The sequence below is a fragment of the Rattus norvegicus genome, chromosome 5 (assembly GCF_036323735.1).
Source record: "Rattus norvegicus strain BN/NHsdMcwi chromosome 5, GRCr8, whole genome shotgun sequence".
NCBI classification, from domain to species: domain Eukaryota; kingdom Metazoa; phylum Chordata; class Mammalia; order Rodentia; family Muridae; genus Rattus; species Rattus norvegicus.
Window position 1 is genome coordinate 104,830,658 of NC_086023.1, and position 18,756 is coordinate 104,849,413.

Consider the following 18,756-nt stretch of genomic DNA (forward strand, 5'->3'; position numbering starts at 1 on the left):
CCGGTAAATGATATAATTATATTTAAGACATAAAATAAGCAAAATCTATACCCAATAAAAATGTCACACATATTGGGTGTTTGAATTTTTTCATTTTTTTGAATGTATTTCTTATAGAGACAAAATATATTTAGAAGGTATCTCTAACTCATAGAGGTTCAGAGCCAATGCTAACTCACACGTAACTAAGTATCTTCCGGTAGTAATTCTACTTTAGATTTTCTTTCTCTCGCCTCTGATCATTGTGTTACTGAGGTGTCAGACATTTTAAGTAAAACACGTGCGATCGGGTTTCCACATTTCCCACCTTACAGTTCAGTTGGGCAAAGGTCCTTCACACTTGCTAGTGAAATAGGTCCAGTTGTTCTGATGGATGGTGAGTCTCATGAGAAGTTTAAAAGCATCCTGACACAGATAATAGATAAGTGTATACGTGGACATTTAAAACAAGAGAAAGGATTTTAAGAGCAGCAAAGGGAATAGGTACAGTTACAAAGTAGAGGAGGCTTGGCTCTGTATGATAGGAAGTGGGAGGTAAAGCTAACTAACCAAGCCAGAAGGAAGCAGAGAAGGTCGAACCTGAATATAGACATAAGAGGGTATAGGCTGATGTGATCTATCTGGGAGATAGATAGTGGCTCTTCTGCATTTGGTAACTGAAATGTAACGCTGGCCACGATCTGAGCTGCTTAGAGAAGACCGAGTCTGGAGGTGGCAGGTGGCTGGAGGGCTGATGAGTCATTGCTGCAAAGCAGATCAGCATCTTTTAGGCGAGGGACAATGGGATTTATTGTGGTTGTCTCCTGTAGCCATTCCTCTTTACATTATGCTTGTTTACCAGATAGGCCATAGCCTGAGACTGTGTAGACTCACAATTAAGGATTTGATGTAGGCTAGACTGATCGTTGTTACTGAAAAGCTGTGCCTCTTGTGAGACTAGCTAAGTGTGGGCTGTGTTATGAGTCTCTCCCGTGTTCACTGCAGAATTACCCCTGCAGTTCACTTTGGCAAATCTTTACCAAGTTCTACTTAGAGAATACAATCAAAAGAAGAGGAGGGCAAGATAACTGGTCTGGATTTAAAAAAAATGGTTGGATTAGAACATGGGACACAAGGGAAATATAGCAGCAGAGCCAATGAGAACTACAAGCTCCCTGCTATACTGAAGGGTGCTGTTGGACGTCTTGCACACTAAATCTTTAGATACATTGGGGAGTTGTATTTAGGTGTTGTTTTAGGTGTGTGGCTGGTACAAATAGAAATATTACTTATCGTGTACTGACCTGTTTGAATTAATTGCTTTTCTTAAATTTTATTTTAAATATGTAAGTTTTCAAATGACTAGAATATTAACTAGCCATCAGAAATACCAAATGTATTAACTATTGTGACATCATTAACTTAGGATCCACTTCAGTAGAAAATGATAGCACAAAATAGTTACCTAACAAGGCCAGATGCCGTTGTTATCAGCCTTATGGACTAACGAGCCGCGTTTCCCTCTCCTTGAGTCTTACTCATGACGTATTACACTTCAGGAACACATAATCAAATGAAAGGGGATACTTGCCCCACGCCTACAGAATGAGTCAGTTCTTATTTAAGTAGCCCAATATTTACTTCTGTAAATATTTGTGACCTGGAAAAATATCACAGAGAATAAATGGAATTATTTTGAGTACTGCTTCCCTTTCAGGAATATAACTCGATAACAAAATTATATATCTTCATGGATCGATGCCTAGCCCAACTGTAACCAGAGTGGCTTCATCCAGCAACTGATGGGAGCAAATGCAGAAACCCATAGCCAATCATTAGGCAGAACTCAGGAAACACCAAGGAAGTGGTGGGGGAGCATTGTAGGAGCCAGAAGGGTTGAGAACACCACCAGAACACAGCCCACAGAATCAACTAAGCAGGGCTCATTGGGGATCACAGAGACTGCAGTGACAATCACAGAGTCTGTGTGGGTCTGTAGGCATATATGTTACAGTTCTGTAGCTTGGTCTTATTATGGGACCCTTAACAGGGGAAATGGTGGTGTCTTATTAAAGAAAATTCTGGCTTCTCAAAGTGTGGAATGAGAGTTAAATAAACTGATGTGAGAAACCAGACTGCTAGGAGCAGACACACACTTCATTAGGGAGTAGACTTTGCTGTATAAATTGCAGGTTCAGATGTAGGTTTTTACTATACCACATAATTTTCATGACACCTCCGTGTGCCTCATCTGGGTCATGTTCTACCCCACACTGTAATATTCCTGCTGATGCAGTAAACAGTGGCATCTTACGTGCAGTGATGGTTGACTCTTCTGAATGTTTTCCTCTTGGCAGAAAGCAGTGAATGGCAGAGAGAAAATAGCATAAGAAATCCACATTAGAGTCCAACAAGAGACTGCCAGGACTTTCGGGGCCAGGAGTTAGAGCTAGGTCTCCAGAAGCCCCTACAGGAAACAGGAGACAAGCTTACTGAAAAAACTCACATTGCTGTCAAGATGGCTATAAGTAGAACACAGTGGGAGCCCCTAGAAACACTCTTAGCCAAGTAACTTCTGAAGGCAGTTAAAAGTCATACTTCAATCCCCAGCCCCGGAAAAAAAGAGAAGAAAAAAAAAAAGTCATACTTCAGTACCTGTGTGTTTTGGAGAAAAATGTACATCCACCTTTTACAGTGAGGGTATTTGAAAAAAAAATCAATATTCCTGTCTAATGAAATCAGTGTTTTTCCCTATGATTTTGTCATACATTTTTATTATCTTTGAATCATTATTTCTGAAAAGAACAGTATATCTGTTTTTATTTAATGTGACGTTTGTATTGACATTTGATAATTTGCATATGCTAATTGACACTTAAAGCTGTATAGAAATGGATAATGATCGAGTGTCAAGGAAACGCCCTCAACATAGTTTGATGTAGCTCCTTGCCTGCATGTGAGGATATAAACAGGGAGAATGCAAAGCGAGTCCTTTTATCTGGACTCATCTGGGCTCTTTTCTTCTCTAATAGTTAAATGGATACTTGCGATTATCTCTTCAGTAGCCCAGTGAGGAACAGGCTGAACAAATAGCAATTTTCTACCTAGCAGCATTTTAGATCCCTTATCTGAGGGAATGATTATTGTGTGATGCTGCTGTTCTTAGGACTTACAAAGGAAAATGCTAGCAATTAGCTCGCTGTAAGGTGATTTGAGTAACAGAAAGAGCTCAGGTTGAAATCAGAGGATGCAGGTTTGAGTTCCTGCTTCAGTAGCCTCCAGCACATGACCTTTGGGGTGTTGCTTAGACAAGCTATACCATGCCGCGGTGACAATGGAGCTGGTGACCGTGGTCAGGGAATGGTTCTGAGGTCATGTTAGGTGCTGTTTCTGAAAGTGTTCAAAACTTTTAACACGTTCTCATAAAGGAAAGAAACAATATCTAATGAAATTTCCCTGTTGTTCTTATCTTCTGCAGAAAGTGAGTGAGAAGGTGGGAGGAGCCGAAGGCACCAAGCTCGATGATGACTTCAAAGAGATGGAGAGGGTGAGTCTTTACTTCTTGGCCTTCCCTTGGCATGGAGTTGTCCCCTGTAAGAGGGGACTGTGGCTCTGTTCTGTACCAGAGTCTCAAAATGTTCTGCCTCTTTGAAATACATGCTCCCTTCCCTTTGTATTTTGAAAGAGAAATGGAAAACACCTTGTCTTCTCTGTGTCCCTCCAGAGATTAGAGCCTTTGTGAAGAAGCATGGGGGGCTGCACTTTTCCTGATGGGTTTTGTTATCACTTTCCTGAAACAGCATGGTGCAGAGCTGAGGTTGACTTTGGGTGAGGTGGAAATGAAAGAGGAGAAAATGGAGAACGATGTCTCAAACCTTGTAAGAGATTGAGTCTCTGACTGCAGTGGACTTTCCTATTGGGATGCCTCCTGGCAGAGGCAGGTCAGACTACTGAGGAGAGAGGGTTTTGGGAGTGCAGTTGACCTGATCTACACTCTGTGTCCACCATTTATTGTAAAAGCCCAGTGTTTGTTGAAGTGTCTGTTTTCAGATGGCAGTAGAATGAGAATATTAATGCTCACTTAGAATCTTTATTATGGACTAAAGTAAATCAATTCGCATTCTGTCTTAAGCATCATAGGTTCTCAGCAAGTAAACCGGAGTCTGTGGATTAAGTCTCTTTTTCTTTTGAGACATTAAACGTGTTTCCTCTTTCACTTTGAGGTTGTTCTTAGCAAGAAGCGTTTAGACTTAGATGGATAAGTGAGTGCTGAAATGTGCAGAGAATATTGTGGGTTGGTACTAGGGACTGGCCCTGTGCCTGAAGAGAGTGTTAAATCCATACCCAATACCTTGCAGCTACTCTCCCTTGTTTCTGATCTCCTACCCCTTGACCTTCAACCAAAGCTGGTAAACAACAACTTTCATGGCAGTAGAAACAGGAGCCCACCCTCCCTTGTCACGTCCATGTCTGCAGCAGACATATGTCCTCAGGATGAAAGCTTGACTTTCTCCTGAGGAGCCCAGAGATACGTTAACCCGTTCCAGCCTCTGGTACTTTCTTAGCCCTCCTTAGCTTCTCCTCTCTGTTCATTGTTCTGGAGAAAACTTGCAGTAAGCTGCATGGCTAAGAACTACATCTTCATCGAAGCTGAGGGTAGAAGCTGGCTGCAAAGACAAGACAACTAGCTCTTTGTGTCTTAAATGAGACTAAGATCCGAAGGAAACATGGAGACTGGAGCAACTAATTAGACCTTCGGAGATTTAACTTTGCTGTGAAATTCATGCCAGTCTTACAAACTAATTAAAACAAGAGGATCCTGCCATGCATCTTACTTTAGGCGGATATCACAGACTTCCCTCCAAGTCTGAAGATGAAGTCTATAGAGTTTTGTTCCTTATCTCATCAAAAGTCTCTGGAGCATTTATTTCAAACTTCAAGACTCCTGTTATGAAGCAAACTTCTCCTTGAAGAACCTACATGTGTTCCTGCGTTTGGATTTTTCTCTAAGTAAATTCAGATGTCTAGATTTCAGTGCAGTGTCGAAATTGTCTGATTTGATTTTTTTTTTATTGCATATGACCTTATCTGTGGTTTTCCTAAAATTTGAACTAAAATTGTGCTGAGGGTATTGGAAGGTATGCTTTTTCTAAGTCATTGGAGAGCACTTGCCATGGGTTTAGAATCTCAAGCCCTTAATATTCCTGTTAATAAGTCCCATACTTATAAAAAATACTTTAACTCAGTGTCGCTAAACCTACAGAAGAGACACCCACCGTATCACCTTCTCAGGGTTGGTTTTCTGTCCATCAAATATTTGAGGTGGAGAAAGCTTTATTTCTTTGTATTCCCTGAGGTGTAATTAGACAACAATATGAGATAAATTAGAGGTCTGTAGAAGGCAGCTCTCCTGGGACGGAGGTGGTTGTTCCTAGAAGTTCTGTCTAATCTCAGTCTAACCTGCTCTGCTACTGAGATGCAGGCCCAGCCTGTCCCTGCTTTCACAGACTAGCCTTCCCTGTCTCTGGCTGAGGTGTCTCTCCACAGGACCAGGACTCTTGATCAGTTTTCTTTTGCCTAAGTACCTGGCATGGAATTGCTTTCATTTTAACATTAAATGTCACCATTGTTTGTCAATTTCATTACATATAGGCTAAATTCCTTTCTGTAATCCAGACATTCGGGCAATTTTTTTTTCTTTATAAAGCTGCAGATTTCTGTTGTTGCTGTTAATAGAAGATTCTGGAATCTGAGAAACTTCTGGTTGCTTCTCAGATTTACATCTGTTGCTACAGATATACTATTGGGGGGGTTCATGAGGTGGTATATAGTTATATTCATTAATTCACTTGGAATATAAGTAAAAACCACCATGTGCTAGGCATTGTGCTGGGAACTAGAAACAGAATGGTACATGAGGCCCAATCCTTCAAAGAGCTTTTAATTTGGGTGGGGAAAACCAGGAATATAAACTGATACCAAATAAGACATAGTGCTTAGTGCCCTGAGAGGATGTCCTTGAAAAACACCAGAGAAAAGCCAAACATGGGCTTCTTAGAGCAATGGAAAATTCTAGAGGAGAGAATACTGGGATTGAATCTATAAATATATATGAATATCATGCAAAACTCCAAGTCAGGAGAGATAATGTCTTTCTGCAACCTGAAAATCATCTTATAGAAATTCTTTAAGGTCACAGAAAGCTTTGGGGCTAGAAACATGGAAAAATGTGTTTTAAATAAAAATAGAATCCCTAAGGGGAAGCCTCAAGTTTTAAGAAAGGCAAGATATTGAAAAAGAAAAGGTGCCATTCCAGTTGAATATAAGGACAGAGACTCTTGGCAGAGTGCAGTGTCCAGAATGCTGGTGAATGGTGTTCAAGGTCATTACCCACATGTCTTAGTTTCTTCAGGGAGAGACATTTAGGATCATCAGTCCCTCGTGAGAGAACTAGGATTCATGAGTAGAGACCACCTGAGTCACAGGATAGAACTTCTATTTATCAAAGTTGCTGTTGTTGTTTTATTGATGTTGGTGGTTTGTTTTTTTGTTGCTGTTGCTGTTGGCTTTTGTTTGGTGGTTGTTGTTGTTGTTTTGCTGCAGACCTGCTCATATTGAAACAAAGGCTAAGCCTACTGTTCCCAGCTGTCATGGGAGGCATACTGCTCATTGCTTGAGTTTTGTAGCAAGAAAATTCCAGGGATATGTCACACTGGGGAGAAGAGAGGAAAATTGCTTCCCGTGTGCTCAGAATACCTTCTCTGAGTAGATGTGGGGTTTACCATGATACTGCGGGTTCTCTTTCATGGAGCAGTAGTGAAGAAGACATGGTCACTAGCCCCAGACACTCCCTTACTGGTATAAGCTAGATGGAGGGCTGGAGTCACAAACAACACGAGGTTCAAAGACATGCTTCTGCTCTACCGGAAGGAACTTCCATGGAGACAAGCTTCCTCTCAGTTATATGTGTAGAGTGTATTTCCAGTCTATACTTGATATAGAGCAATCCTTAAGATGATTAGCAAAATTAAAATTAATGTTAGAGTAATCAGAGCCTAAATCATGCTTAATCTTCAAAATACTGTTTCTCTGTCAGCCTTTATGAATACAAAATTTCTGCTTTAAAGCAGGGAGTTTGGAGAAGGATGTTAATGCTCCCAGAGACAGTAGGGAGTAGTTAAAAAGCACCACTCTTGGATCAGCCTGTGTCTCTGCCAGACGGGTCTTCCCAGAGTGCTGCTTTCATGATGTCCCTGTGACCTGTTTATTCCGCACATCAAATGTGTGTGTATTCTTAACTCCAGTAAATACTAAAATTAAAAACCTGAAAAGATGTTGGTGTTTTATAACTTCTTTGATATAACCACTATGAATGATTCCATATCCAAGTGATCATTTAATTCATGCCATTATTAGTGATTGGTAAACCCCCAGACTACCTGTATAGCATATAAGGTGCTTCCATTGCTAGGTAAAAGATTACACAGTTTTCATGTTCTTTAGTTCAGAAAATACTGATTCATTTTCTGTAGGGGAGAAGGGTACTGTTTGGAAATGTATGAAAAAGTAATCAGGTTATGTCAATTCACCAATTCACTGCCTTTTAGAGTTCTGGTACCTGATATCAGCCCCAAGACTGGACTTTACAACCTCACTCATAGATTAAGTAGGACATATTCAGTAAAGCTCACACTTGCTAGCTCAGGAATTAGCACGATCTTGTGGTAAATCTTTTACACTTTTGAACTCTTGGAGTCTTTGCCCTCTGTTACTGCTCCCTAGGGCTGCTGAAGTGCAAAAAGGATCCATTGGCAATGCCTATGTCGGTGAGCCTGGCTGCATTAAAAGAGACAAAACTGACCTTAGAGAGCATTGACATTAGAAAAATCTTATGTCTGTTATGTACATACAATAAAAATCTTAGCTTCTTCTGTAACCCTTTAAGATGTGCAAGTATGTTTAGGGTGTATTTCCAGATGTATACACAGTAAAGAGGCACTTAAAAAGATTAGCAATATTAAAATGGATTCATCAGTAACCAGAGGCTAATTCCACCCTCATTTCTCAAAATATATTTTATCTGTTAGAGTTTGTAAATACAAATGAAGTCCACCTTAGAGCAAGGCATTTTGGAGACAATCTGTTAACTCTCAGGCTACACACTATGATGTCTTTGAAGTTCATCCTCCCCTCTGGCTTATTGCCATAGTTTTTACCATTGCCCCTAGTTTGGGAGTCTCTTATTTAACTCAAGAATGCTGTTTTCTTTGTTCCATTTCAATGCTACAGCATGCATGGGAAACTCAAGGGACAAGCTCCAGAGTCTGGCCTCACCTTCCACATTGAGATGTTGTCTATTATTTATAGCTGTGTGTGCTAGGAGAGCTGGTCTGTGAACTTAGAGCCTCCTGCCTTTTTTCCCTTTTCATTTATTTATTTACTTATTTATTCATTCATTCACTTTACATCTGAATTGGAGCCCCATACTCTTCTCCCAGTCCCACCCACAAACACCTCCCCCTGTTACTCTCTTCTCCTTGGAGAAGGGGAAGCCACCCTTGGATACCCTCCCCCATCAATTTGCAGCAGAACTCTGCTCATCCTCTCCCCCAGACAATGCAGCCCATCCAGGGGAAGGGCATCCAAAGGCAGGTAACAGAATCAGAGACAGTCCCTGCTTTGATCGTTAGAGGACCCACATGGAGACCAACCTGCACATCTATTACAAATGTGTAGGAGGGCAAGATCCAGTTCCTACATGCTCTTTTGTTGATGGTTCAGTCTCTGTGAGTCCCCATGCATCCAGGTTAGTTATAGAATCTCCTGTCTTAGCATCCTGTCTGCCAGTAGGGCTCACCGGGATCAAGATACTTGTGCTGCTCTATCTGGTTTATTCCATAGGTGGGTTGTAGAGATAGAAACTGTAGGCCTTCAGGCTTATGTGGCAAACACTTTACCCATTGAAGTATCTCCCCATCCCAAGAGAGCTGTTTCTTTCTTTCCCTGGACTCATAGTTATAGATTTCCAGATGTATTAATGGAGAAAGAGTCTAAAGTTGAGAGATGTTAAAGCCTTGGTATTAGACGGAAGTAAAAGGACAAGACTCGGGGAAGAATATGTGCCCAGGATTCCGCCTGTTTAAAAAAGCCATATTTTACACATGAATTTAGAGTCCCTAAGTACGTGCCTATGTTGTCTACATTCACAGTTCATTTCCTTTCAACGGCCTTCCGTATTAACCCCTGTCCTCAAAACTTATACTATAGTCTGATTAAATAGTTCAGTGGAGCTTGTCTTGTACTGTCAACAGAAGTACTAGAGGCTTCTACATCAGTGAGCTCAGAGGATGAAAAGTTTATGTTTTCTCAACTTCATAGGAGACTTCAATCAGACCAGAGGGAACACTGATATCTTTTTGTCCCCATCCTATTTTAAGGTTGAATTCTACTTTGGGACCAAGCATAATACTCTTAATATTGCCATCTCTAAGGTCACTGACTTGATCCCCATGAACTGGTCCCCATGTCCTTCTTGCTGACCCACCTATGGACACTGTACAGTAAGCATTGTTGCTGCTGCCTCTGTTGAGAAGTTAGAACAGCTGAGGATAAGTGGCCTAAGGCATCAGCATGGTAGTGACACTTCTGCAGGGTCGGGTCCAGATATTTACTGTAGATAAAATTCTCATACGTGTTGAGAACTTTGACAAGAAACTAGAGAATGGGGTGGCAGTTCTTTGCTTTTGACCCTGTTGGGAGGCTACTTTCCAGTTCCTAAGCCCATTTGGGAATGGTGTAATGTGTCTTCTAGCTCAGGTGTTATATCTTCTAGAACTTGGGAGAAATATTTCTTCCCATCTTCTTGTAGAGACCTTTCACAGAAAACAGAATGGTCTGGAGCAAGCTTGTGAATCTTGCTGTATTTGTTTTCATCCTTCCTGTAAAGATGCTTAAATCTCTTTGTTGAGAAAAGATGGGGAGATTTGGAACTCAGCCAGCCTCCTAGCAGCAGATGACACCACAGTTTCGAATGGCCACTAGGTAGTTTAAGTCTCAAGTCTTCTGATGCTTTCTTTCTTAGAATCCTTGACCTTTGGATTGCATTTCTTCCTGCCACAGCCAGAGAGGACACCTAGACACATTTGGCTTCTAGCTACTCAATCCCCATATGTCTTCGAGTCAATAGAAATGTATGTTTGTCCTCTCAAGATTCCTGCAATTTCAGCATGTTATTCTATACACAACTTTGAACTTGTCCCACCTATATCAAGCAAGCATTCTGTGACTTGAGTTCTTAAGGTTGCCAGCATTTTGGTAAAAAAAAATGCCAGGACCTTATTTTGCAGTCTACCAGGCCAGGAGCTGCCACTCCTTTACCACTAATTATCCAAGCCTCAAGTATCTTAAAATATTGAGCCAGTCAAAAGGATAGTGGTACAGGGTTCCCAAGCAGAGTAATGCATCCTAAAGAGGACACTTGTAAAACTTATTTTATACCACTACAGGGTCAAAGGACAATCATGTGTTTTTGCTTATCATAATCACAACCGCACACTGTATTATGACTTGGGTGGATAAGAAGTTATTAAATATTGAAAAACCAAACCAGATAAGATATTTCAGTAGATAGAGAAGTATGTTTACCCTGTATAGAGCAGTGAGTTCTAGATATTGCTTAGGAACCTATAAAAAGCAAAGAAACAAAAAGATTATCAATGGCAGGGGAGCTGATTTATTAGTCATTCAGCTGTGCTCTATGAACCAGTGCCCTGCACAGTCTGATAAGAAATGATTTTCATGGAGAAAAGTAAGCGACTCTAGCCTATGCTCCTTCACTGACCTGGTTGTGTAGAGAGGGCAAGGTGGGCTGCAAGAGGAAATGCTTGAACGTTCAGAGACAGGATTTTCATGTTAGAATCTGGTATTTATAATTAGCCAACTGTTCAGGACCAGCTAGATTGGTTTACTGAGGGATTTTATACCCAGAAGATGTCAGAAGGACATAAACAGTAATAGCAGAATTGACAAAGACATGGCCTTTTAAAAGTGTCATTATTGTTATTGTTATTTCATGTACTATCATCCCATGCACAAGCATGATGCATACGTTTGAGTGTGTACACTACAGCCTGAGTGTAGAGGTCAGAGGACAGCTGTGTGGGCTTAGTCATCTCCTTCCACCTCTATAGGTGGAGTCCAGGAATTCAACTGCGGTCTTCAGGTTGGCTGATAACCTTTATCTGTCTGGTTCATTCATAGCATGTAGTAAAAGCTCGAAGGCAAAAGTGTTACTGACATACTGTGCACTGATTTTGCCGAAATGAAGTAAAGTGTACTTTGAAACCAAGTGTGGGAAATTACCAGTTTCCTTTGGGTGAATAGGCTTTTCACCAGACAGTGCCAAAACAGAAGGACATCTTTCCTTCTAGCTGTTCCTTATGTGTCTCACCTACTCCTGCAGGACTAGTCACTGCTTGGTTGCCCCACTGGGGTCTCATGTAGACTCAAGAAAACTCCAAGGCTCCAAAGTAAATGCTTGTGTCCTTTACCATGTTTATCTTTTCATTGCAGAAAGTGGATGTTACCAGCAGGGCCGTGATGGAGATAATGACGAAAACAATTGAATACCTCCAACCCAATCCAGGTAAGTGTTGGCCTGTACAGTTGGAGTTCCTCTCGGGTTCAGAACCCTTGTGAGGGAGGGACCATTTTAAAGTTCACATTGAAATGTGCAAGATCCGTGGCATTTTATCCAACTGTGATATATTTAACCATGAGTGTGTAAGGCTTGGGTGCCACCATGAGTGTATAAGGCTTGTGTGCCACACCATGCCATGATAGCTACAGATTCTTTTCAACCGATCTTTAATTTTCAAGAAATAGTAAGAAAGAATATTAAGTTGGTTTTAAAATGAGTTGTGATCATTTCCAAAAGATAAGGAAAAGAGGAAGGCAAGATTTCTATGAAATACAAATGATTTGTGCACGTAAGGCATAGAGGGCTGTCCTTCTTACTCTTCTCCAGGCACAACACAGACCATCATTTGTTCCTGCAAACCTCTTGAACTAAGTCTGAGACAGGAACTGCTGTAGAGATCATGGGAGTTTCTAGAAGAGAGAACCAGATATGGCTGCTGCTATCTCTGTTATCCATTGCGGGAACAGAGTGGAACAGCTTCCACCATTGGCCTTCTTCATTGTATGGGCTTCAGTTCCTGGCCACAACTACAACTTGAAGCAAGGCTGAATGTGCTATTTGATGAAATGTGAACATTTGGAAAGCTGGTGGCCCTTGAGTTTGTAGATTTTCAGGGAATTTCACTTAAGATGCTAGGTGCTGGGTCTCTGGGTGTCCTTGAGATGTGGGCAGCTGTTTCGGTCACAGTGGGTTCAGATGCAGGGCCTAAGTGACAAAGGAGAGAGAGAGAGAGAGAGAGAGAGAGAGAGAGAGAGAGAGAGAGAGAGAGAGAGAGAGAGAGAGAGAGAACGAACGTGCACTGGTGCTGAGGCCGGCAGCTTCTCTCCTGACTCCTGCTGCCAACCAAAGCTTTCTTTCAATCTTTACTTACCAAAGGTGAATCAGTGATATGGAAATAATATTCTATTTTTCTTAAGTAATATTAGAGATGAAATAATTTGAAAAGGGGGAATATAGAAGAAAATATGATAGAGTACAAAAGTGAGTTTCACTGATGGTAGACTGGGTAAGTCTTCAAGCTGATTTGTAAGTCACCTAATGAATACCAAGAAACCAAGTTTCATACTGTTTCTTACTTCATCCTAGTGTTTACCTTCCACAGAGTTACAAAGACCTCACAGACATTTGTTCAAACAACTGTAACAGGTCAGGTCTTGAAACAAGAGCAACTCACCTCACTGTGCTTTGCCACAGTTATAGTTTTATAGGAGAGAGAAATGTTCCTATAGTCTTTGCAAGGACCCTTAAAGCACCCCATTTCTTCATAGCTTCACATTCATGTTTGAATTATACTGGTAACTACCTCTTGTGGAGCCTACTATCAGGAATGAGAGGAGAAATATGGTATTTGTTAGGTCCCACTGCAGCTTCAATACGGTACTGGTAACACACCATCTCGTCTTTAAACATAGCTAATTTTATTTTCCATCTCATACATGCATATATTGTATTTTATCCAGCTCTTCTCTCTTTTCTGTCTTCCAACTGATCTTTTCTGCTTTTCAACCAGCCTCCTACTTCTAAACCTCTGTGTGTGTGTGTGTGTGTGTGTGTGTGAGAGAGAGAGAGAGAGAGAGAGAGAGAGAGAGAGAGAGAGAGAGAGAGAGAGAGATTTAGGGCTGCTTGCACACATGTGTGAAAGTTATTTATAGCAGTATGGACAGTTTGTGAGTGGCCTACACCACAGGAAGATGACTTGCTCTCTCCTAGCAGCCATTAACTGCCTGTGAATCCTCAGGGAGAGGTGGAGCCTGATGAGTCCCTCTCCAGCCATGATGGCATGTGGACAGACCTCATCTTATTCAGATAGCCACATCGGCTGTATGTTTAGTGCAGGAGGCACATCACACCCAGAACACTATATTTCACACACTCCTTTCTTCTCCAAGTCGTGTATTCTTTCTCATTCCTCTACCACCCTCTGCCCTAAGTAAGCCTTGGAGGCTGTATGTAGACGTCTTACTTAGTGCTGAGCATGAGTTCTGTCCCATGGAGTGAGCCTTAAATCTAATCAGGAAGCGGTTAGGTGCCGCCATCAGAGATGTGCCACTGTTGCGCCAAGAAACACATCTTCCTTGACTGTTGCTAGTGTAGCTTGCTGGGTCCACAGCCAAGTAAGACAGTTTTCTTAGAGCAGCCCAAAGAGCACCTTCTGTTTTATGAGGGCTAGCAAACAGGGAGGAAGCTTTCAAATAGGTTCGGCTTGTTTTCTCTATTCCTCATATCAGAGTGTGTGGTATCCTCAACAAAGTGGTCTTATCTTCTAGTTCTGGTGGGCAACCAACAGCAGTAGCAATTGTCTGCACTACTGAGGGATGCTGTGGGAGCCTCCATGACCACCAACTCATGGGGAAACATCTGACCTCTGGCACTAGGATCATTCTTTAATAGCCTATGGCTTCTGGGACTAGCTTTGTCCACCAGTACAGGGTGCTGCTTTTGCAATTTTTGGTTTCTTTTTAATTATATTTTTAATTAGCAGACACAATAGCAAGTTTCCTTGTGGCTTTTTTGTACATCCTTACTCTTCTACCTTGTGACCTCCTCCTATCTCCCATCACCCTGCCCCCATCTCTTAAGTGTTTCTTACCCTTTCTATTTCCTCCTTTACTTGCATATTACCTTGTGTTGTGCTAAGCATCCTCTGCTGAGGCCCCGTTTTCACCCCTCTCACAGCCCATTTCCAGCCTTCTGGGCTGTACAGAGACTAACTCTTACATACGCACACGTAAAGGTCAACACTAAGATCCACGTCTGAGACAGAACCTGCATTGTTTGAGTTTCTGAATCTGGGCTGCCACATTTCATCTGCTTTTTACTTCTAACCATTTTCTTAGAAAGTACATAATTTCGTTGTTTCACAGCTGAATCTATTTCATTATCTACCACACTTTGATCTGAAGCATATCTGGGCTCTGTCTGTTCCCTTGCTGTTGTAAACAGAGCGGTGGTATGTCCGTGGTAGGATGTAGAGTCCTTTGGACTCCCGCTCAGGAAGGGTGCTGATGGGCCATGTGGAAGTTCTAATTCCTGACTTTTGAGAGACCTCTGCCCTCATTTCCACAGTGTCTGCATTAGTGTCATTGCTACTGTCAGTGAGTAAGGTCTCCCACTCTATTCTCCACATTCTGGCCACCATTTGTTGTCATTGGTCCTTTGGGAGGGAATCTCAAAGGGGTTCTATTTGGCATTTCTATGATGAATGGTACTCTTTATGTAGACCTTGAACACCTTTCAAACCTTTCAAAATAATTTGTCATTTGTAATTTCTGAAAGCGTGCCATTCAGGTCCGTAACTTTTGTTTTGTTTTTGTTTTTCAATTGGAGAGTTTGTCTTCTTGTTATTTGGTTTTCAGATTCTTTATGGTCTGGCTACCAATCCTCTGTTAAATGTATAGATGGTTGTCAAAGCCTGTGTACCATTTTATAGGCTGTCTCTTCACTGTATTAACAGTTTCCTCTGCCGTACAGAAATTGTTAATTTCCCAAGGTACCATTTATCATTTGCTGGTCTCTCTTCCTGAACACTTAGGTCCTATTCAGAGACCTTGTCCCAGTATGGGGAAATGTCTGCCCTTTTTTTTTACCCACACAGTTTCAGGGGTTTTCAACCTCACCTGAGGTCTTCCATGTATTTGCAGTTGACTTTTGTGAGGTGCAAGATAAGGATCTAGTAAGTTTACTTCACGTAGATACCCAGTTTCTACATTTGGTAAAGAGGCTGCCTTTTCTCCAGTGAGAATTTCCAGTGTCTTTGTAAAACATCAAGTAGCTCTAATAGTTTGGATCCACTGCCGAATGTTCTGTTGTGCTCTGTTGATGGGTTTTGGTGCTCACACCTTATGGGTTTCCATCTAAGGCTCTGTATTATAACTTGATATGAACTATAGTGATACCTCTGGGCATAGCCGTTTTTCCTCAGGATCACTTTGTAGGTCTGTGCTTCTCAGTGATGAATTTCAATATTGTTGGTAAGTTTTGTTTTGTTTTTCTATTTCTGTGAGGAATGACATTCGAATTTTGATGGGGATTATGTAGAATATGTAGATCATATTTGATAAGATAGCTCTTTTTATAATGTTGATACTTCCAGTCTATAAGTGTGGAATATCTTTGGATACTCAAGTGTCCCCTTCAATTTCTTTCCAGTGTTTTAATGTTTGAGATGGCTTCCACTTCTTTGGCTAGGGTCATCCTATTTTTGTGTGTGTGGCATTTGCCAATCAGATGATTTCTTCCTCAGCATGTTTAATATTGGTATCTAGCAGGGCTACTGATTTTTGAATGTTAATTTTGTATCCTGCTACTTTGCTAAAATTGTTGGTTAGTCCTAAGAGTTTTCTAATGCAGTCTGTAGGGTATGATGTATAGACTTACATCATCTACAAATAAGAACACTTTACTTCTTCCTTGCCTGTATTGTTTCTTAAATTTTCTTCTCTTACCTTATTGCTCTCTAAGGTTTCTAGTACTTTATTCAATGAGTGTAGAGAAAGCAGATAGCCTTGTCCTGCTCCTGATTTTAATGGAAATGTTTTGAGTTTTTCCTATTTAGAATAATGGTGGTTATAGTTTTGACACATATTGTAGGTATGTCCTAGCTCTGTATATGTGTGTGTGTGTGTGTGTCTGTGTGTCTGTGTGTGTTTGTGTGGTATGTCTGTGTGTGTGTTTGTGTGTGTGTGTTTGTGTGGTATGTCTGTGTGTGTATGTGTGTGTGGTATGTCTCTGTGTGTGTGGTGTGTGTGTGTGTGTGTGTGTGTGTGTGTGTGTGTGTGTATTGTATCTGCTTTTAGTTTTAGTGTTACTTCCTTTTCTGTTTCATGGGGTAATTGGAGAAGCATATGCCACTTTTCCTTTGAAGGTCTGGATAAATTTACTATTGTCTCAATCTAGGCCTGGACCCATTTTAGTAGGAGATTTTTTTTTTTCATTGCTGCTGCTTTCTTATTTATTACACTACTAGATCTGTTGAAATTGTTTATCTTATCTTGATTTAATTTTGGTAGGTCATATGTGTCTAGAAATTCATGTATTTCTTTTAGCTTCCAATGTCATGAAATGCATGCTTTAAGGTCTGTTCTAATAACTTTATGAATTTCATTGGTGTCTGTCAAAGTTATTTTTAGTTCAGTTTTCTTAATATAAAAATAAAACACAGTGTAATATTATTACACATACATTGTAGGGCTGGTGAGATGGCTCAGTGATTAAGTACTTACCATGCAATCCTGGTTTGGAACCTCCTGAACACACATAAAGCCAGATACAGTGTCATACATTCATAATTACAGCATACCTGTATCAGGAGCTAGGAATCAGAGACAAGGAAATCCCAGAAGCTTGAGGGCCACCTTGCCTGGTATATGGAAAAAGCAAATAACAGAGACCCTAACTCAAATCTCAAACAAGATGGAAAGCATTGACTAACACCTACCTAAGGTTGCCCTCTGCCCTACACGTATATCCTGTGATACACTTGTATCCGCATTCCTGTACTCTCCAAGAACACACACCACACACAACCCTCACTCTCTCTGTCTCTCTGCCTCTCTGCCTCTCTCTCTCTCTGCCTCTCTCTCTCTCTCTCTCTCTCTCTCTCTCTCTCTCTCTCTCTCACACACACACACACACACTATAATGGCTGTAGTGCACATTCTCATTAGAGATCTATCACTAACGTTTTTCCTAATTTTAATGAAATTTTGCTGTGTCACAGGTTAAGTATGTTGTGTTGAATATTTTCTCCTTACAAATTCAGGTCTACCCAGGCTTCATAATGTGAAACAATTTGGAAATATTGTTTTTGGAGCATTTTCAGATGAATCCCCCTAGATATAAGAATGGACCCTGAATCCAGTACTAGACTCCTTAACAGAAGAGAAAGGGACATAGGGAAAATAGGAACATGGCTGAGTGAAGAATAAATAGAGTGTGGAGTTGTGCTGTTACAAGAGTGCTGGGAGCCACACCATGCAGAAGGGGCAAAAGTCTCCCATGGAGCATCCACTGGGAACCAACCCTCTCCATAGTTTGAGTTCAGATCTCTGGCATCCTGTTTCAAGAGAATCAATCCCACTGTTAAAGCCAATCAATTTTGTAGTGAATTGAAATAGTGGCTCTAGAAAGTGATATTACTAGGTAATCTCATTTTTCCCCAGAAAAGCAGTTAGTATGTCAGGGTGGTTAAGGAATAACCAGGTGTCTTGGTAACTGTTCTATTGATCTGAAGAGACATCATGACCAAGGTAACTCTCATAAACGATAACATTGAGTTGGGGGCTGGCTGGCAGTTTGGGAGCATTAGTCCATGGTCATCATAGGCTGTGACAGACATGTCACTGGAGCAATAGCTGACAGCTTTGTGTTCTGATTTTCAGACAGTAGGCAAAGACAGATGTGGCAGGGGAAGGAAGGAGGAGAAGAAAGGAAGGAATAAGTGAGGGAGCAAGGGAGAGAAAGACTGACTGAGAGAGCCAGATTATGTCTGCCTTCAGCTTTTGAAACCTCAAAACCCATCCACCCCCAGTGACCTACCTCCTCCAACCAGGTCACGCCTACTCAAAAAGTCCACACTTCCTAATCTCTCTAGTCTTTATTAAACAGTGCCACTTCCTAGTGATTAGGTATCCAAATATATGAGCCCATTCTTATTTAAGCCACCACACCAGGTCATATACCTAAAAGGGAGATAAAGCCAGAATGAGAACCCAGGCCTGATTGCCTCCCAAGCCCATCACCGGTCCATGCATGATGTTGCCTCTGAAAAGGATGCTCTCCTTCATTTGGCTGCAGGAGGGCTTTGATATCAGTGTATGCACTGTGGAAATTCAGAAGAAAAAAACAGATTGTGGGACTAAGATTTATTGTTGTTTTGATGATAGATCAAAAGAGGTAATTGGAGGAAACAGAAATTTTTAGAAATAACACATCGTTATAGAGTACTGAATGTGTTGATTACAGGTCATTGTAATTATTTTCTGACTCTGAGAATTGGGTGGACAGATGCCACCCAGAAAAAGCTTCAGGCCATCATCAGGCCGATTCCCATTTATTTGTTCCAGAAAAGCCATTATTTA

At 41.1% G+C, this 18,756-nt stretch overlaps 1 protein-coding gene across 3 annotated transcripts in view; it reads left to right on the top strand.

The window, feature by feature from the left end:
• Window positions 1-18,756, top strand: part of Sh3gl2 (SH3 domain containing GRB2 like 2, endophilin A1) — a 175,455-nt gene that overhangs the window by 131,388 nt on the left and 25,311 nt on the right. For all 3 annotated transcript variants that reach the window (NM_053935.1, XM_063287074.1, XM_006238359.5), the window contains exons 2-3: window positions 3,458-3,526; window positions 11,551-11,623. In NM_053935.1, coding sequence (NP_446387.1) covers window positions 3,458-3,526; window positions 11,551-11,623 — 142 coding nt within the window. The remainder of the gene's footprint in view (window positions 1-3,457; window positions 3,527-11,550; window positions 11,624-18,756) is intronic.